Source organism: Labrus bergylta, chromosome 7 (genome assembly GCF_963930695.1).
Source record: "Labrus bergylta chromosome 7, fLabBer1.1, whole genome shotgun sequence".
Taxonomy (NCBI): domain Eukaryota; kingdom Metazoa; phylum Chordata; class Actinopteri; order Labriformes; family Labridae; genus Labrus; species Labrus bergylta.
Genome location: NC_089201.1, coordinates 3,253,269 through 3,273,652, shown reverse-complemented (window position 1 = coordinate 3,273,652; position 20,384 = coordinate 3,253,269). Strand labels below are relative to the sequence as shown.

General features: G+C 40.2%; 2 protein-coding genes across 7 annotated transcripts in view; both read left to right on the top strand.

Annotated features, from left to right (window-relative positions):
* The window catches only part of nup93 (nucleoporin 93), a 33,900-nt gene extending 27,143 nt beyond the window's left edge, over positions 1 to 6,757 (top strand). For both annotated transcript variants that reach the window (XM_065956516.1, XM_065956517.1), the window contains 10 exons: positions 1,834 to 2,025; positions 2,121 to 2,247; positions 2,385 to 2,457; positions 3,649 to 3,693; positions 4,528 to 4,644; positions 4,771 to 4,889; positions 4,983 to 5,100; positions 5,213 to 5,296; positions 5,404 to 5,532; positions 6,315 to 6,757. In XM_065956516.1, the coding sequence (XP_065812588.1) occupies positions 1,834 to 2,025; positions 2,121 to 2,247; positions 2,385 to 2,457; positions 3,649 to 3,693; positions 4,528 to 4,644; positions 4,771 to 4,889; positions 4,983 to 5,100; positions 5,213 to 5,296; positions 5,404 to 5,532; positions 6,315 to 6,425 (1,115 nt within the window). In that variant the 3' untranslated portion in view covers positions 6,426 to 6,757. The remainder of the gene's footprint in view (positions 1 to 1,833; positions 2,026 to 2,120; positions 2,248 to 2,384; positions 2,458 to 3,648; positions 3,694 to 4,527; positions 4,645 to 4,770; positions 4,890 to 4,982; positions 5,101 to 5,212; positions 5,297 to 5,403; positions 5,533 to 6,314) is intronic.
* A 3,744-nt stretch (positions 6,758 to 10,501) lies between these two features.
* On the top strand, positions 10,502 to 20,202 carry zpd (zona pellucida glycoprotein d). 5 transcript variants are annotated; one of them, XM_020639119.3, is made up of 11 exons: positions 10,561 to 10,655; positions 11,463 to 11,597; positions 11,684 to 11,738; positions 11,825 to 11,932; positions 12,837 to 13,045; positions 13,132 to 13,289; positions 13,366 to 13,480; positions 13,597 to 13,724; positions 15,551 to 15,734; positions 18,455 to 18,560; positions 19,473 to 20,202. In XM_020639119.3, the coding sequence occupies exons 2-11, from the start codon at positions 11,577 to 11,579 to the stop codon at positions 19,592 to 19,594; spliced, it is 1,206 nt and encodes a 401-aa protein (XP_020494775.2). In that variant the 5' UTR covers positions 10,561 to 10,655; positions 11,463 to 11,576; the 3' UTR covers positions 19,595 to 20,202. The 5 variants fall into 5 exon arrangements, with proteins under 5 accessions (XP_020494778.2, XP_020494777.2, XP_020494775.2 ...); XM_020639120.3 differs by having other exon boundaries at positions 10,564 to 10,655; positions 11,427 to 11,597; positions 11,687 to 11,738; XM_020639117.3 differs by having other exon boundaries at positions 10,564 to 10,655; positions 11,427 to 11,597.
* Positions 20,203 to 20,384: the final 182 nt, after the last annotated feature.

The following is a 20,384-nucleotide window of genomic DNA, read 5'->3' as shown; positions in this document are numbered from 1 at the left end:
TCTTCTTGTTTGCATACTCTGCTGCAGCCCTCCTCCTCCTCCACAGCATATGCATCCATGTTGCTTCATCAGACTAAATGTAACTTCATTAGAAACTGAGTATACAGTTGCGTTTTATCTGTAAAGTGTATGAAGAAATGCGTATCTGGAAACACTCCCTCTCCTCCTGTTGTTTCATTTCTCCATGAGCTTCTCAGAGCAGCTGTCAGGGGGCTGAACCCAGTGTGATTGAAAATGCATACTTTAGCTTAAAAACACACTGTATTTATCTGGTATCCCTTCCTGTTTTTTCTTTCATGTTTTTTTTCAATTTCCCAGAAAGAAAAGATATCACGATGTCACCTTTTTTTCAAATATCCTGCAGACCTAACATGTGATCAGTGCATGGACTAGTGAATTCTTTTAAGCTGTATCAGAACCACTACAGTGCAGCGTGTTTATGAAAACACAACAATATCAAGAGCTGTTTACAAACTACACTCTCCAATCACACCTCCACCCGGCTGTATTGGACTGCTCTCCACATCTCTCTTCGACAGTTCAGTCTCTCTTAAAGTCAGAAACAGGATGTGTACAGTCCCTCCTTAGTCGGCATTCATGGTGTTGCAGACGAGAAAAGTCTCAGAAAATGTTTATTCAAACTTAGAGAAGAGCTTGAGAGCGAGATGTTCTGGCCCTCTGCCTGATCCCAACCCTGCATCCCTTACCCCCCACATCTCTTGTACTTATACTATGAAACTCCCTCTTTTATACACCCACATGCTGTCTGATACACAAAAAAGGGGAATGTTTTTGCTTTAGGGCTTCACTCTCAAAGATTTTAAAAGCACAGTTTTCTCTCCCTGGTGTTGCCCTCTCCATGGGCCGACCCTGCTCTGGTCAGATAAGACTGCAAGCTTTTCCTCCCTCTGTAGTGCTTACCCTCTCCATTTCCCCCCCCCCCCCCCCCCCCCGCACAGCCTGTAGCCTCGTTCTGTTTCCTCTCTGCTGCTCCGCTCCCTCGATTGTCTGGCACAGTGTTCCTCGTTGTCCTCCATCTTGCTTCACAGCGGGTTGCAAAGCCCAGAGCCTCTCTTCATGTCTCTGCCAGCCTCGTCTGTTCTGTGTTTCTCTGAGCTTTCTTTCCTGCATCTTCTTCTCATTATTTTATCCTTATTTCCTTTCTCCTGCGCCGTACTATGCCCTTTTTCCTCACACTAGTTTTCCTCTTTTACATGTGCATTTCCTCTTTCTCCTTTTCTTGTTTGCAAACTCTGCTGCAGCCCTCTTCCTCCTCCTCCTCCTCCTCCTCCTCCTCCTCACACTCTTATCTCTCCTCTTTCGTCCTTTTTTTCTTCTCTTCATCGCTCTCTCTCTCTCTCTCGCTCTCTCTTCATGTCTCGTGTGCTTTTTGCTTTTTGAACTAAAGTGCTGTAAGTCTGAGATAAGGCTATAAAATGGCTGACATGGTCCACCCTGTTCTACTGCTCAAACTTTCAGCCAGCCAGAGGATTAAAGATTATAATTAAAAAGTAAACTTGATGACTAAGTACCTGCGCTGGACAAAATGTTTTCAAATTTCTTCAATGTCATTTGTTGCATGTACAGACCTTGAGTTTAACTGGCTGTTTGGTTAAAGAAAAAAAAAAATTGTGGTAATGAAATAAATTAATTCATGACAGATTGAAGGAGTTGATTTACTCCTCCCCTCCTGGATGATAAAGTATATCTCATGTTATCAATCAATCAAACCTTAAGTTCCTCTTAGGAGCTTTAAGAAAGAGTTGATGGTTACTTCTCTTTTCTCTTTCATCTAAACCGCCTTCTTCTTCTCTCTTTTTTTTCCTCCAACAGGAGAGTCTCATTTCTCTGCGAGCCAGCAGCCCTTCCTGTATTTCCAGGTGTTGTTCCTGACAGCTCAGTTTGAGGCAGCGGTGGCGTTCTTGTTTCGTGCCGAGAGACTCCGGAGTCACGCTGTTCACGTGGCGTTGGTCCTTTACGAGCTGCGGCTGTTGCTGAAGTCGTCCGGACAGAGTGCGCAGCTGTGTGAGTGTAATCACATTTCATTCTACACCATGGAGTGGACAGCTTAGACATACGTTTTAAAGTCACACATATGTGTTCACTTGTTCACCCTGTAGTGAGTCAGGAGCCTGGTGACCCTCCGATGGTGCGTCGCCTTAACTTCATCCGTCTGCTCATGCTGTACACTCGCAAGTTTGAGTCCACTGATCCCCGGGAAGCCCTGCAGTACTTCTACTTCCTTCGGTAGGCATTAACATTTTATTTTGTTTTTTGACCTAATTTGACAGATCGTTTAGGGGACAAGAGAAGGTGTGACACTCATGCTTCAGATTTCACTATGGCTCGTGTTCAGTGGTGTTTCTGTCTGTGTCGTTCTGCAGCAACGAGAAAGACAGCCAGGGAGAAAACATGTTCATGCGATGTGTCAGCGAACTCGTCATCGAGAGTCGAGAGGTGAGTGATCCACATTCACAGACAAGCACTCGTGATGCAAATACCTTTATTGTTGTTCAAAAACACTTTCGGTGACACGGTCGGTAATTTTAAGTGATCCATCGCTGCTGTATATTTCAAAAGTTAATCGCGGTTATTCACATTTTTAATCACGTTTGGAATTCCCTTATTTTGCTTATAGAAATAAAAAGTGTTAGTCTTTTATTTTGAATTTTTGTACTGTCTTAAGCTGAGAGTACTCTACTTGATGTTTGAATTCATCCCTGCTTTTATTTTGAAATAAAGCAATGACCTTCTGTTAGATCGAAGGTTACAACATGAACTTAACCACAGAAAAATAACTTTGTGGAGGATTATCAATGGTGCGCCTAAAGGGACAAAATAGCATGCGATTTAAAAAATCAATGCATTAATTTCAGACCTTAATTAATTGGTGATTAACTGGTTAATGTGGACAGCGCTACTAGAAACCTGTATGCTTGGCATCTACTTTATATTTTACATATGAAGCAATGCTCATGGCATGTGTCTGTGTTAAATACACCTGGAAAATATGAAATAAAGAAATACATATTTATGGCTCAGTGGTAGAGTCGGTCGTCTCTCAACTGGAAGGTCAGGGGTTAGATCTGTCAGCTGCAGCCACCTGTCAATGTGGACTTGAGCTTGAAGTCTTAGACTACTCAAAGCTTTTTTATACCGCAGGTCACACCTACACATTCACACCCTGATGGTAGAGGATGCTCTATAAACTGGCCATCAGTATAAGCTAATCCCATTCATACACATTCATATGCCGCCGGCGGAGCAGCGGGGTTAGGACACATCGACATGTGGCTGCAGCCCCCAGACCTAACCCCGGACCTTTCAGTTGAAAGATAACCGACTCTACCACTGAGCCACAGCTGCCCTTACCTGTACAAAATGTAGGTTTACTACATGTTTGAACTTTTTTATATTGAAGTGAAATTAGTATATACACAGTATATCTTTAATAGACCTGTCACTCAAGGAAAACATAACCCTAAAAGAAACTGAATCTGAAGAGTGTCATAATGTGGATTTATCTAAAAGCTTGGTTTGATTTATTCTCTGAAGTAAAGATGCACCTTTTTCTCAGCTTTGATTTGATTGATTTGATTTTTCCAACATATTCTGATTAGCTACTTTTTGTCTTTGTCTTTATTACAGTTCGACATGCTGTTGGGGAGATTAGAGAAAGACGGCAGCAGGAAGGTAAGAAGATTGTGTCTTTGATCCCTTTCACTCGTCTTTTTTTTTTCTACAAATGTTTCCCTCTCAGCTCCTCTCCTGCCATCTCTCCCTCTCTTCATCTTTCTCTGCATCAGATTTCTCCCTCTGTCTGCGTGTCATTCTTTATCTCCGCTCTGTGTGGGGGGTTTCAGTCTGTCAGACGACGACAGAAATCTTCACTTTTTTTTCACCGTCATGTCATCCACAAGCTCCTCAGTAGTTCATTGTAGCTTCTGCTTGTGACGTTTGAGGGGCTTTTATATCCCCCTAAACTGACATTGCTGTAGGTTTGGTACCACCCACAAGACAGACAAGATGTGTTCACTGTGTGTTCAGAGGATTGTACTGCATATCTGGATCCTTATTTGTAAGAGTGCAACTTCTATTTACTGCCTCTCATCATGGGTGTAGTACAGGGGGGGGAGGCGGACTGACTACCCATGGCCCCAATGTAGAGAAGAGCTCCCTTTGGGCCTTAAGAGAAAAAAATGACCATTATATTTATTTAAGTCATAATTACCACAGTAAAGGGATATTTGTCGAATAAATGAACATGATTCTTCACTTTAAACTTTCAAAATCCTACATTAAAAAAAAAAAATGTAGATGCTTAAAAAGCAATCCAATGCCCCAAAAGGTGCCAGATTTTAGCTTTATTTTCTTTATCATGTGTGACAGTAGAGATGCAGGCAGGTAACAGGGGTAGACATTGAGGGGGGATTTCATGCTAATAACATCTCAAGCTCAATATAAGTTAGGGAACTATTACCACTGCAGCGACCTCACTCTCTCACTCTGGTCTCCTCCTCCCTCCAGCCCGGAGTCATAGATAAGTTTGCCGGGGACACCAGAGCCATCATCAGTAAAGTGGCTCTCGAAGCAGAGAACAAGGGCCTGTTTGAGGAGGCGGTCAAACTGTACGAGCTGGCCAAGGTGAGCAGGCCGTCCTCTTGTAATCTCTTGATTCCATTTTGAGCACAGAATTTCTACATAAATCATTGTCCTTTCAGTCCCACCTCACCACCTCTCTGCATCTCTCTCCGTTATCTTCTTGTGTAGAATCCAGATAAGGTGCTGGAGCTGATGAACAAGCTGTTGAGCCCGGTCATCGCTCAGGTCAGCGCTCCTCAGTCCAACAAGGAGAGGCTAAAAAACACTGCAGTGGCTATTGCTGAGAGGTGAGAGAGATGTTCTGAGAAATCACTGCTACCAAAAAACAACTTTGCATGATTCATTGAAAAAACTGGGTGATATTGTCTTTGCTTCACCAGGTATCGCTCTCATGCTGTATCAGGAGAAAAGTCAGTCGACAGCACTTTCTACCTGCTGTTAGACCTGACGACGTTCTTTGATGAGTACCATGCAGGTCACGTCGACAGAGCCTATGACGTGAGTCTGATCACGCAGGCGGAGGAGTGATATGTAACACTATCTCACTTCTGTACATTGTACTGCGGTTATCACACCACGCTCACGTTGTTCCCCTCTGTTTGTCGATCAGGTGATGGAGCGTTTGAAGCTTCTTCCTCTCAGTCAGGACAGCGTCGAGGAGAGAGTCGCTGCTTTCAGGAACTTCAGTGACGAGGTGAGATCAAAATCTGAGCGCTCGATAAAAGGAACTTATAGACTATCTCACGAGTCGGGGTGTTGTTTCTTTCACTCTTCCTCACAAGTGTCCTCTTGTGTCAACAGGTACGACACAACCTGTCCGAGGTTCTCCTGGCCACCATGAACATCCTGTTCACTCAGCACAAGCGGCTGAAGGGGACGCCTGCAGGGACGCCGGGGCGACCACAGAGGACCATCGAAGACAGAGACATGGTGAGGAGACAAAATAAAGAGACACTCTGATATATTTAAATGAAGAATGTGCCACATTTTACACATAAATACAGCAGAAATCAAGTATATCCTCAGTAAATGTCTCTCTGAGTCATGACCTTCAACAATGAGTGAGAAGCATGTGTCCCGCTGGCTGTGATGTTGAGCTGGAGCTGTGAAAAGGGACGGCCGACTCCTCTCCTTGCTCATAAAAGCTGCTTTAGTCAAGGACTAGAGAAAAGAAGAACTTACTCACTGATTATTTGAATGTAACGTTAGTGTTTTTAGATCACGGTCATTCTGTGTCAATTTACACGCGATGTGAAGCTAAGTGTGCTAACATTAGCCTGCTAACTCTGCGATTTTTGGGGCTTTTATGCATTTACTGTAGAGAAGACGGTAAGTAGTCTAGGTAACGGGGATGAGAGAGAGGGGAATGACATGCAGTAAAGTTCCTGTTCTCGACTGTATTTTGAGGACAGATGATAGAGACGGAAACAGGACATTTTCTAGAAAGTGCAGGAGTGCTTGTGTGGAAAAGGCTTATGAGTAGGTTCATTACAGACAACAGTCCAGTAGTCTGATATCGGCTGGTATTATTTCAAAATAAGATTCATGTCAGATAAAAACACACCGGCCTTTGTTTCTATGCACACACAGAAATGTACAGGCTTGTTGATTATTCCAGCATAAACAAAACCTGAAACTTCAGAGAGAGAAGTCTGTCGCCGTATGTTAACGCTCTCCACGCCTTCTTCTTCTTCTTCTTCTTCTCTGAACAGCAACTCCGCAATCAGGCCAGAGCCCTCATCACCTTCGCTGGTATGATTCCTTACAACATGGCCGGAGACACCAACGCAAGACTGGTGCAGATGGAATTACTGATGAACTGAGACCACACACGCACACGCACACGCACACGCACACGCACGCACACGCACACACACACGCACGCACACATGCAGCCAGATTGCATCCTTGTGAGTTCCCTCCTTGACAGCCAGAAACTTCCTGGCTTTTGAAGAAACGTGTCACATTCACGCACACACACACATTTCTACATTTTTGTTTTGTATAGAAAATTACATTCATCAACAGAAACATCCTTTCTTCAACCCCCTGAGTTCACATTAAATATCCGTCAGTTTGTTTTGTTGTATCGTTTTTCCATTTTGTTGTTTCATATTTGTATCTTTGATGATTTGGAATAAAACTTAAGTTTTCATTTCAGTTGTCTTTTTTTAATTTAATTCACTTCATTTCCATTACATCCACTCCTTAATTTTAATAGATTTTATTTTTAAATAATCCCCCACACATTAAATGATGCTTGTGGAGAGCAGCTAGTCCAGCGTATGCTGTTCATTCAACTCTGTGAGCTTTTATTTTGAAGGCTCAGTTCAAAGACTTATCTGCAGGTTAAATTTCATTTTTACGTTTTTAAGGCTTGTTTTCTCAGTCCAGAATGTTGCAGTGATGGATTTATTTCACACTTTGTACTCATTAATTCATCTCGTGTCTGTCCTTTTCCTACATTGCAACAAATCCCCCAAAAACTGTATCTTTTACAAGTTCTGTTTCTTGTTTAGAGCATTCAGTTTATTCAAAGAAACGTAATTTAAAACATCCACTATGAGGCTTAACTCGACCTCTAATTTGGACCGTTAGTATTTACATTTTCCATCAAAGCCTCAGCCTTCTCCCTCAGTCCAGGTTGTAGCAGTAATGGATTAATTTCCCCCTTTGAACTCATTAACTGGATGGAGATTTGGCTCTACACTTGCTCCTGCTGTAGAGAAGTGAATGTCCTGAGACTGAACAGAACAAGGTGTTCAGTTTTCACCTTTCAGTCTGTACTCACTTTTATTTTCACAGATAAATGATATTCAACAAACCGTGTTAGAAGTTTTCTGTAATATTGATTAAAATATAGCATGTTTCAGTAAATTGAATTCCCCCCTGTAAGGACATTTCTCTTGTCTGAGGGTCAATATAGTGTACTTAGCAAATTCGTTTATCGTCCAAGATATTCTGTACTCATCTATAGACGGAGAGAAGTACTGTTTGTCAGATTCAGATCCTTAACTTCCCTCTGGCCTGGTGTAATGTGAGCGAGTTATGGTCTTAAAGTCAGTGCTCCTGAGTGCTGCAGGAAGCAGCCATGTTGTCTCTGCAGGCTGTAGATCAGTATCAGTGACATCTTTAGTCCCCAGCAGATGGTTTGTTGGCTTTAACTCAACTACAAGACTTGAGGGATATTTGGAGTAACAAAGGGGGCGGATATCAAATTCCATTCCAAGCGTGCTGTGAGGAACTTTGTGTTGATTTTGGCGCCCCCTGTGGACAAAGTGGTACCTCTTATTTCTGCGGACTTGTCCTGTATATGTGTCACTGTGGGTAGTGATTTCTTTTTTTTTTCATCCATTGGAAGAAAATGGATGGATTGTGATATTATCCTACTTTCTTTTTAGCAGTCACATGTATCATTCATGGTCAATATTTGATGGGGAAAATGTAAAAAGAGGCCGTTTCTGTTGCGTGCTGCTAATGATGTAGCCCGACACTGACCCTGTAGCGGCGGCAATATGCACTAACAATCACAGTCAGTCCTGTCGCTGATGGTATGGTTTGCTTCTGTATGTCATAAAGAGACATAAATGTTATTTTCTCTTTTTCATAACAACTTCAAACTTCCTCATACTGGCTTTAATCAAACATTTGACTGTGAGGAAATCAGCCTGTTTTCTTGCATTAGTGCATATTTCCACAGTTCTGACTCTCAATTTACCCATTGACAATAGTTCAATAGTTATGCCCACTATTACTTGATATTCATTTTATAGCATTTTGGGGTATTTCAACGTGACTTTTAACTTGAATCAAGTCTCCAAAATTGTAATATTATCTGCTTGAAATGTTATTTTTAAGTGTTTCTTTTCAAATGCTTTCACCACCATTACTTTGTAACCAGCCGGAGCTCGTCAAGTGACCATTCAAAACACGATAGTAACCCTTACAACCCCCTTTAGAAAGAGAGTGCACAGCTCGTGCACATTTTGGGGGTAAAAATCTCCCTTCATGCCTCGTGTTAGATTTGTGGCCCACTCTCTCTGTCCTTCAGTCTGGCCTGAGAGAACACAGATGGAGGCTCATTCTGTCTTGGCTGCTCCACATTTCTGCTCAGAGATGTTTGAGTTCATGTACGGACGCAGACAGAGACGAGCCAAGCACTTTAAGCTCCACGCTGCTGCACTAAAACCAGAGCCATGAGCACAGAAATACCAACACTAAAAAGCTGTGCCGTGCAATGTGCTGGAATATTTAGGTGTTGTTTTTCTATTTTTTTTTAACATCTCTGCATGGTTTATGTGTGTGTCTCTCAACATCCAGCAGCAGAAGAAGAGCTGCCTTCCTCTCAGGTGTGTGTGCTGCAGCTGGTGTTGTGAATCAGGCCGATGACACACACCTCCAATAAGCCGGCTATTTCACAACACCAGGGTGGCACCGCACCGCTGACGACGAGAAGAAGAGTCGAGACATGAGGATGCAGGAGCTGCAAGGAGAAACGTGTTTTATATTTGCACGATCAGAATGAAACAGAAAGTGATATTTGTTTCTTACCTATTTTGCTACACAGGTTAAAATGTCTCAACTTTGGTCAGCTGCACTCTTTGTAATGACTTTTTTTGCTTTTCAACACATTCATAACATCATTTCTTTTTCCTCTACTTAATGACATGGACTCACATTTATATTTATTTCAAATCTGAGAACTACATATTCATACTTAAGTAAATCATGTGAAAGATAAACATTCCTGTTACACATGATGAAACACTCAGACACTTTTTAAACAGTAAAATATTTCATACCCCTCTGGTGTGTTAATAAAAAATTAAACCAATATTTTCTCTGTGTGTTTGTTCTGCTGTTGTTTGGCTTCAAATTGTGTGTGAACTTTAGGAGCTTGTTTTTCATTTCAAAGAGGAAAAAATAGACAAAGACAGAAATTGAACTTTATAATCGGTTGTACTTAATGGACTAAATAATAGAGCATGGCCAGTAAGTTAGAGTGGTTTAAAAATCAGTCAGAAATGTATTTCAAATCTTAAGTGTGTTCAGTGAAACACCTGCTTTAAATGCCACAGCATGTGTCTATACTTACGGGCTTCATCAGAGATCAGAAGGGTAACAAGAAGGCGGTTTATCAGAAAAGGAGGGTACGGGTACGAAAGTGACTTGAAGACTAAGAGGAAGAGACTGCACTTCAGAGTCCATCTTTTGAAAACCACCTCATCCCTTCCTCACCAAAAAATGGATCCTGGCTGTGATCTGTCCCTTCACAAACAGATGGTCTGCACTAAATGTCTGAGAAAAGCGAGTCTGGCCTCTGGGTGTGATGAGTTGGCACCGCAGGAAATACAGTGACCCACTTATGGCTCTCCCTAAAGACACTTGGGTCCCATTATGGACCCTTCATGGCCGAGCCCCCCACTGCTTTGACCTGCTGTCTTGCTCCGTCTTAATGTGTGTCATAGTCCTTTACAAAAAAAAGGGACATTTTTATATTTCTGAAATGTTTTGAACAATCTGTAATTTGTACTAAAATGGATAAAACGATCATTTCTGTTTGTTATTTCACATTCTACCTACCTCAGGTAATGGGGTAAACTTTCTAAAGCACTGAACCACTGAATGAACACCTTTATTCATCGTTATCCTTTAAATGAACTTTGTACATCTACAAATTACACAACTTTACTCATTTCTTAAGGTTTTTATACACAGCAAAACGAAAAGAGTTACATTTTTGGTGTTGGTGAAATTTCAGCAAGTGCAGAGTTAATTCTACTCTGGATGGAGTCAAATCCCTGAAACTTCACTCTCAGTTGAAAAAAGTTAGAGTCAAAATCGAGTGTAAAAACGAAGTGTCAAATAATCAAATCTGTAAGTGTCACTGCAAAAATGTTTAACTCTTTAACTTTTCACTCTGAACTCTGAACCTGGATGTGACCCGTGAAGTGTTATTTATCCCTCCCCGCCCCCATAATGGAACACACACCGACAGAAGTCATGCAGACTGCAGACTGTGATGACTTGTGGATTCAGCCTGATGTTGGCCGGTAAGAAAATAAAGTTTTTTCAGTAAACATTGTGTTTTCATGTATTGATACTACTCTTCTTGTGTTTGGTCTTTTTCAAATATTAGCCACTGTAGCACTGTTAGCTGATTTTATGCTGCAATATCTAGCTAGCCATCTTATCCTCCTCCTAAGTAGCTCACTTACTCAATGATTTCATCTTGCTTCATCTTAGATTTGGTGGCAAAGACCATAGCGATGATAAATGTTTCAGAGGTGGTGTCCCAATGAACTGTTTATTAAGCTAAGTATGCTAAGTTTGCTGTGTGAGTGTTGGTATGATATCTCCTGTTAGTAAGACTAAAACTAGCATTATTTTTGTGAAACAGCAGAAACTCAGACCTCTGAGAGTTAATTTGAGTATGCTGATTTTGCTGTGTATGGTAAAGAATATATTTAAATATTTAACTAGGCTTTCAATTTGTATTTCTGCATATTAAAAAGTAAAAAAAAAAAAAGAGCCATGCAATTCTGGTTAGTTCAGCAACAAACTTGTACTCATGTTTAATTTTGTGTGTGTGTCATATCTTGGACTATATTGTAGGACTACATGTCCCTTTGAAATAAACCATAAATAAATCATTTTAAGAAAGCTTTGAAATGTTAGGCCTAACCACAAGGGAAAGCAACACATCCTTTGGCTTTCATTCAAACTAAAAGAAGACTACTGTGATTACTTTTAGCCAGCAAGAGATTCTACTTATTTGGATGGGCTGACATTGTTTAAATCCACCAATTAATACAATAAAACAGATTTCATAGTGACAGGTGTTCATGATTGGAGAGCAGCAGGTGTTGAAATCGAGGACGACGGAGGAGAACATCCCATTTGATTGACCAAATCGCGTTAAAACCAAACACAACGTTTATACAAACACACAAATTACAAGATACAACACAGAAATGTTCCAGTTCGGTTTGAAGGTGGGTTAAACATCTTTAATAAAAGCCTAATGTGTGTTCAGGGAGGTCTCCACCTGTCTCATTTGAAATGTTGATCCTTTAAAAAGCAGATAATCGCGGTCCTCGTGCTTCTCCTGGGCCTCACGCGCCACCATGTTGAAGGTAAACACATGTTTGAACATTTCACATGTTTTGAATATTATTACAGTTGTCCTGATATCATTGTTTTTTTTGTCTGTGCTGTTCAGGACTCTGCAGTATGGAGCATTGCACTGACCACACTAGATGTGTTTTGTCTAAAGATCAAAGAAGCTGCAAATGTACCGACGGATACTACGCAGACCAATGTGACAAAGGTAGCTACACTTTATATCTATTAAATAATAAATAAAGCCCGTCTGTCTATTATTAACACTGACATTTAATCATTTGGGCTAACTCAAAGTAATTTAGCGACTCTGCGTTCACGTCTTCACACAATAATCGGAAAAACGAACTTCCATCTTGTAAAATTAAAGTGAAAGCTCCTTTTGAAAGATAAAAAAAAAATGGTACCCAACTAGAAGAGTTCACATCATATCACGCAAAACAATGTCGATCTTAAGTTATATTAACCTGAAGGCCCAAAACGTTGTTGCTGTACGTATTAAACTACAAACCAATTTCGGGATTATTTATAGGCTAGGTTAATCGTCATCTGTTATCAAAGATGAGTGACTTTAATTAGTTCTTCTAAACAAGTAAATGTAAGGTAGTTTATTTTGAGCGTCGAAGTTGATGCCATGTATGACCTCAGGATCTTAGTATCACTAAAAGGAGGAAAGACATCCCAGTTTATGAGATAATCCGAGGAGCACGTGAATGCAGCATGAATCCACAACATTTTGGTTGCTTTCAATCTCCCTCATGAAACGAAATCCTACATTTATTACAACTCAAATAGTTTTCTTTGACCTTTCCTTCCTTTGAAAATGCCACATCTTATATCCCCCCTTAGTGTAACTAAGGTTTTTGGTTGTACCTTTGGCTTCATTTTGAGTCATTCAGTCTGACTTCTAATTTTAAGACCAATACTTAATTTATCTTTAAAAAAGCTTGTAAATCCTACTTTAACTTGCATGCAAATTAATGTTTGTTTACGTTTCTGATTTGTTTATATTTAGTTTTACAGTACCAGTGCTATTGTTCTAAAAATAAAGCATTAATCTGCTGCAGGCTACAAACTGACCTTTAGTGTTTTTGGTTGTTTTTGTTTTGCAGATGCAGACATCAAAGTCACGTGTGGCAAAGACCACATCACCATCAGAGCTTTGGAAGACTTCTTCAAGTATCACAATGTGCCGCTGGAGTCCCTGCACCTGCCAAACCAATCTTGCCGCGCTGAGAAGGTGGTCATCGACAGTGAGGCGTACTTCATGTCCAGGATATCTAAACATAATTATGCAGCATGTGGAGGGAAACCTTTGGAGGTACGCTGGATTATTTCCAAACCTGTCAACGTAGAGAAACACAACAGCTGTGTGTGGTCTTTATGTTCTTGTTTTTTCTTTCACAGAAAAACTTGACGCACATCCTGTACTCCCTGTGTCTCCTGTCAGACCCTCAGGTTAATGGAAACATCACCAGAGATCCCGTCATTAAGATGGACTACACCTGCGTCTATCCGTACACCAGAACAGTGAGCCTGCCTTTCCCTCTCGTCCCGTTCTCAAGGTAAATTAAACTCTAGAAAGTCATTTTAGAATCCAGTTCCAGTGCATTGATGCTTTTTCTTGCCCTCTTCTGTAAGTGAGACGGTGATGCGTGTGGATGACCTTGACGCCACCGTACAGCTGATTTTGTACACGGACAGCTCCTATTCTAAGGCCTACAGCAGTGCTCCCACTATTGAACTCAGGGACAAGGTACATCAGAATTTATCGACCCATTTTTAATCAAATATCAATCAGACCTGTGCAAAGCTTCTTCTTTTTTTTTTTTGACTCATGACAGTTGAGGTTTTAAAAGATGTCGTGTGCAGGTCTATGTGGAGTTGACGGTCACAGAGCCTGCAGATTTCTTCCTGCTGCTGGTGCACGAGTGTTGGGCCACACAGTTTCCACAGCCGAACACCACCAAGGGACAGTTTCACAATCTGCTGCAGAACGGGTCAGAACATCTCTAAATATCCACAGTTCACGTCAGCTTGGTGCTTTGTACTATGACAGTGAACCTGCAATGTCTATAAAGTATTAATAAGTATTCCATTTATTATTTTTATACTAAGAACTTGAAGGCAGGGTTGGTCATTTAAAAAAAAAAAAAAAAAAAAAAAAAAAAAAAAAAAAAAAAAAAAAACAGCATTAATTTTTGAAAGTAGCATCCTCTCAGTGCTCCGTCTACACCCACCCCCTCCCCTCTGTGCTCCCTCTAAAGCCACACCCCTCACTTACATGAACGAGCGGCGTTGCTCCAGAAGCAGACCTCAGCTCATGCTTTGCATTTTGTAGAAACGTCGTCTCATGTCTCATTCAGCGGTAAGTAAACTCACAGTATAAACTCCGTCATCTGTGACGCGCTTTGAGTGAGCTAGTGCACACGAGGTAGAAAGCGAGCAGGGAGACCGGGAGGCGTCTGATTGGTTCATCAGATTGGTACCTCGTGGCAGACATGGGTCAAAGTTTTTATATTCTTTCAACTGCAACAGATGACGGATTTTCTTTGTTCCTTTATCAGAGCACAAGTTATTAATTTCTGTCAGGACCTAAAGACAATTTACACCAAAATCTTAAAAAGAGGATCTAGAGAAAATTACCAATCCTGCCTTTCAAAGTATGATTAGTTTGTATTTTTTTTCCAGTCCTTTGCACAGAACATATTTTCAAATGTAAAAAATGTTTTGCATGAGTGTTTGGTGTGATGTTTGTTATTTAATTACAGACATCTGTTTTCATCATTTCTTTATTTACCCTCCTGTCCTTGATGGAGCAGGAGCTCGAACACAAATCTGCTTTGAGAAAATCAAACCACGAGTTCTGGCTGCAAACATCCTAACGTTAGCTTGTTGGATCATAATGGTAGACCAACATTGCTGATACTGGTCCACTATCATAGCTCTCTTGGTTTAACAAAGCTCAGTTGTGATACTGGTACAGTCAGGATCTAACTGGTAGAGCTGGATTATAATTGAAGGTTATTTATTTTTAAACAGTTGGGCAGTCGGGACTCAAAGGGCCTGTGTCCCCCTGGACCTCGGACAGAAGAGGGCTGGCTGTGCGCTCGGGAATGCTCTGATGAAGAGCTTGTGTGATGAGAATAAAAGCTCTGCATATGCATCTTGTCTCTATGACAACGGTCTCCTGACAGCAGCCGCTGTATGACCTACACTGCTCCGTTGGTTTTTATTGTATTTTTTATAATTGAGGTCTTTTTGCATCTTTGCTATGAACATCAAACGGAAGATGATTGCCCTCCTACTCTCTCTGGATGATGAGCTTAATAACAATAATAGTAATGATGGCTCCGATCGGACACAGAGCGAGGAGGATGTGATCTACTATATGACTGGCTACTTTTAAACAGCACCAACAGTGACATCCAACAGCGCCCTCCCTTAATTTTCCCCCAGAAGCGCTCGTAGTAGCCGCACAGAAAAGGTGCAGCACTCAGAAAAAGGACCCTGGGTGCTGCACCTTTTCTCTGGGACGCCGCCTTCTCCTGCAAACGCTCTCTTCTCTTTGCAAACAGTTGAAAAGAGAAGCTGGCCAGGTGGACACAAGGCCTAATGTGTTAAAATTGAGTCTCACCTATGCAGTGCTTTTGAATGGCATCAAATCGAAACAGAATTATTTATTATATATCTTTCACATCTGTTGGCTTAGAAGATGGTGTTTATTTTCTACATTTTCAAAAAGGTGTTAAAAGTCTTCAATTCAAAGTTGAGAGCTCTTTGTATGAACTGATCTTCTTCTCTTCACCTCCATGTGTCCACCCAGGTGTGTGAAGGACCAGACTGTTTCTTTTCTTAACGTGGCCGAGGCACAGTCGGGTCGTAATGGAGGAAGTTCAACCATTCGCTACAGCTTTGACATGTTTCGCTTCACAACAGAGCCTCATGAGCTCTACCTGCACTGCACCGTTCAGCTGTGTGAGCCTGTCGACCATCAGTCCTGCACACCTGTGAGTTTACACTTACAGTCTACTATCATGATACTTGAAAATCCTTTATACAATAATGGTGCATGTCCATTTTTAAGCAGGTATGTAAAACTTTAGGGCACAAAACAAACCAAACATGATATGAATATTGAGGATTGATGGGTGCCCTTTGCACAGTCGTGCTACTCATCCGGGGTTCATCTAGAGCAGGAACGAACAGCTCTCAAGATCAGAGTATTCAAGTGTGCACCAGGATTTATCAGTGACTTTTGAAGTTGAATGTATATAAAACATCGGAGTGAACAATGTGTTTAGCGTAGTGTCTTTCTCGGGTTCGCTCTCTCTTGATGAGCGTCAGGTGTGGATTTAAAATATTTCCGTGTCACCAGGTGGTGGTAATTACAGGTCAATACGCAAAAGATCAACTTGCATATTATTTACTATATCATATGAAACTAAAACTCAAAATGACAACTGAAGTGTACGCTGTACATTAGGACCCGACCGATATGGAAATTCAATATTGGGGAGAAAAACAAATCTGATACCGATATATCAGTCTTTATCTTTCTAAGATCTTTTTCAATCTTCAGAGATATAGATAAACACATAATTGATTTGTTGATCAGTTATCAAACACTTGTGGAAAAGATATATAATGAACACCAGATGTCTCTTGACACTCTGGAGAGTGATGATGCTTGTTGTAATCCATATAGCGCCCTCTGCTGGTAACAGTCAAATCTTGTAATATCAGTGCTATCTGTGATAAATTAGCTGATACAGATAGTCACTGAATATGCTTACACCGGCTGATATTATCGGCTGGCCAATTAGTTGTTCGGGCTCTTATATACATCAATGATTAACTTTAACATTACTTAAAAATGTAGGCGATACATTATTATCAAAATACTAACAGTGTCAATATATCAAATGATCAATTTCATTGTAACAGTCTGAAAAAGTGAATCTGATCATCCTGGTGTGTGCTGGATTACTGTGATATTGAATTGAATTGGTTCTGATTGTGTAAAAGAAAATCATATTCTCCAACACCCCCAGAAAACAAGAATAAAAAGAATAGATGGGGACAATTATTTTTAATTTAAAATACTATATGTGGTTTAGCATAATAATGAGTAGCATGTCTTTGCCTCAGTGGGTGCTGTAAGAGTGTGTTTGATTTTTCAAAGAACAGCTGAGCAGATTCATCTTCTTGCCAACATGGTGAAACGGCTGATCAAATACTCTCTCTCATTTTCTCTCAGAAGTCAAATAAATCAGTTCTTTATGAGCTAATTAAATCTAATAATGCAGTTTTTATTTGGTAAACTTTCAGCAGGATGACAGATGGGGTCAAATATAATCATTGTTTTCACCCTCTATATGTCCCTCTCTCTCCACTCCACTTCATGTCCTAATCACATGGTCAATGTGTGTTCAGACCACATGTGTTCAAATGATCATTCAAATGTGTGCTAGGACCGCAAATGTTTTCTGTACAACAACGTTGACATGCAGCTCTGGAAACAAACAAGAACACAGCAGAAAAAGGTTTATCTCTGGTTTCATTTTTGTGTTCATGTTTGAGTAAAGCGGCAACCTCCTCCGGTCTTGAAAAATTAAGCGAATGCGGAAGTGTAAAATCCTGCAGTTCCTCTAGTGTCCACTTGAGGTTGACTCTAGGAGACCAGAAAGGCAAATACACATGACTGGCAAAATAAATATTTTTACAGCATAAATGAACATGTTTACAGCCTGGTACAAGAAACTAAATATGTCTGATTAGTTATTGTCATCACAGGCACACACTTTATGGAGTGATTTTTTTTTTTTTTTTTTTTTTTTTTTTTTATGTCCTTGATTTGATTTTATGAACGATACATGTTATCAATAGAAAAGCACGTAGCTGACATCATTGACAGGTGGGTGGGCTATAACAGTTCATCAAGAGGCTGATGTCACGGAGGCTTTGTCCATAAATATTTACAGACTATGGTTTGAGTAAAATGAACATTTTTTTCCAAAGAATATTTTTAATATTAGTTAGTCTTTTTATTTGAATAAAATGACCATCAGTTAAGATTACAAAAAGATGAAATGTTTGTCAAACTGTAAATAATACAGTTCATATTAGTGTTGAACCAACAGAACACTAATGTTTTAACTTGAGAAGTTCAGAAATTAATATTTGGTGAAATAACACAGATTTTAATTAAAGCTTTCTTTCTCTCAGCTGGTATTTTCACTTTGGTTTTTGGTGATGTTATGTCACTCTTGATAAATTTCAAGCAGGTACACCTTTTTTTTATTTATTTATTTTTTTTATAGATCTTTTTTTCAAGTGATCACCTAATCAGTAGGCTACCTTAAGCAGAATGAGGTGTACCTGTGATGACATTCAACAGACCCTGGAAGAAAATAACTTCCAAGCATGTAGAGGTGCAGGTTTAAGGGACATTTGGAGTCGTCTCTTTGTTGTTTGTCCCGAGCTGTAAGTATCACTTAGACTGACAAAATACCCAAAGTTACCCCAAAACAAGGTGTGCTGTGTTTGCACATTTAAAAAAAAAAAAAAAAGTAATTTGCAATCAAGTGCTATACAAGCTCAAGTCCATTTAACAATTAACTTTTTTTTTTTTTTTTGCTGTAATCTGAGATATATTAACATAAAGTATTAATTTGTCTTACTTTAACTGCTTCACGTCGTGGTATCTCCGCTCTCTTTTATTCCTCAGAGCTGTAGTTCGATCAGTAAGAGAGAAGCTATGAGAGCAGGCCCGAGCCAAGGCCTCCTGTCGTATGGACCCATCAAGATCGAAATGCCAGACAGAACTCCATCCGGTAAGCTGTTTCATATTATTTCTGAAAAGCTTTTTCTGAAAACGCAACATTTGGAAAACTGTTTATGTGTAGATGGGGAAAACCAAGTGTTGGGCTTGTAACGTCAAACTGTGTGCTGGTTTCTCCTCCGTTTGAAGTCATTATGCGACGTTGTCTCGTTTGTTTACATGAGATTAGTGTGATAAACGTAACCAAACTAGTGCTCGCTTAAACGTTGCAAACTGGACTTTTTAAAATCTTGAACATACAGAGTTGCTCTCCCACTATGTTGACGAGCAGACAACATAGTGGGCAGCTTCGTAAATGAAATGGTCATTGACATGTGAAAATGTTTCTCATTCCTCTGCAAAGACATCGTTATTGACTTGCCGTGCTTATGACAGCTGTAACAGTGTTCAGAAGAGTTTTGTGTTTTCATGTGGATGAAGATCTGTGCGTGTGGACAGGATTATTTTTTTAAACGAAGGAGGAAAACTGTAGTCTTGTCTACATGTGGACTCGGCTTCAGTCTCCTATACCTTTGCTTTATGTCAGTGTCATGACCTCAGTTTTCCACCTAATGATGAATCCATCATATTGCAATCATGAACTGTCACTTTAATATCGATCTTGAGTTTCAGATACAGGAGCCCACAGAAACTGAGTCATGATTTGGTGTGTGTAAATCTAGTACAAATATGTCTATACTTAAAGCAGATTAAAAAGTTTTATTTCATAACAAAAAGTAGTCTTTCACTTTTTGTTCCCGCAGGAAATTAAAACTAATATCAGCGACGTTTGTTGGTGTTTAAAGTCGACGTGAAGGGCTGCTGAAGTTTTTATAAGGCTCACAATGTTGCTGTGTTTAGATATGCTCTGGTAGAGGTATAACAAGAACAACTTTAAGGCACTAAATCAGACTCTGACTTTCAGACGTGCTGATGACGGTGGTGCTGCCTGTAGCGGGCGTCTGGACGGTCGGCTTCTTCCTCATCATTGTCATCACTGTGGCCAAAGCAGGAAAGAGGAGGATCACACACGGAGAGGACGACTGACAAAAAAGCCGCTGCTGCTGCTGCAGCGGAAATTAAACTTTTAAGTGTGTCTGTATCGAGTTTTGTTTCTATCTTCATATATGATTTAAACAACAGGGCTATGTTACAGCAGGGGCTGTGTGGTAAGTGTTCAAATAGGACATACAATCACTGTTTATGTTTAGGTTTTGAGGAAACTGACAATATTATCCAATCCAAAAATGCAGAAACCTGATTTTAAACTAACGCTTTGAATCTGTGGTTCTCAACTGGTCCGTCTTCAGAACAGACCACCGACTCTTAAGAGAAATCAAGACTAAAATCTCTGATATTTTTCAACCAATGAGATTTAATGTTTCAAAAGTGCTTCATAGACTTTTTGACTTTTTTATTTTAATTTCTAGGCATACATTTACCACCGACTGAAAACCGCTCCCACTTCGGGTCCCGACCCACCAGTTGAGAACCACTGCTCTAAATGATGTTTGATCTGCTGAGGTTTGAATCTGTGCATTTTTATTTTCCTTTAGTATTTAGAGAACACCATAAGCTCCTAACCCAAAAATCAGGCTTATGGTTCGTTACATATTTGATACACGTTTCAAAAAGTAAAAAGTTGGGACAGTGGCAATATGACTGGAAATCTTTGAAATGTGAAAAGGAAACACCTGGTTGAACATCTCACAACTGGTTAGGTTGCCTGAATGAAATGTGATCAGAAAATATTTCAGTATCTGTCTTATAGTGACAGATGGATAATGGTAATGCTGAGGTTATTTAACTGATCCATAAATTCATTGATTCACCTGCG

What these genes read in the sequence shown, in the direction of transcription:
- zpd (XM_020639119.3), top strand. Translation starts at nt 11,577, where the DNA reads ATGTTCCAGTTCGGTTTGAAG. An exon ending in CCTCTCGTCCCGTTCTCAAG is followed by an intron (nt 13,290 to 13,365) that starts GTAAATTAAACT and finishes CTCTTCTGTAAG; the next exon opens with TGAGACGGTGATGCGTGTGG. An exon ending in CACAATCTGCTGCAGAACGG is followed by an intron (nt 13,725 to 15,550) that starts GTCAGAACATCT and finishes GTGTCCACCCAG; the next exon opens with GTGTGTGAAGGACCAGACTG.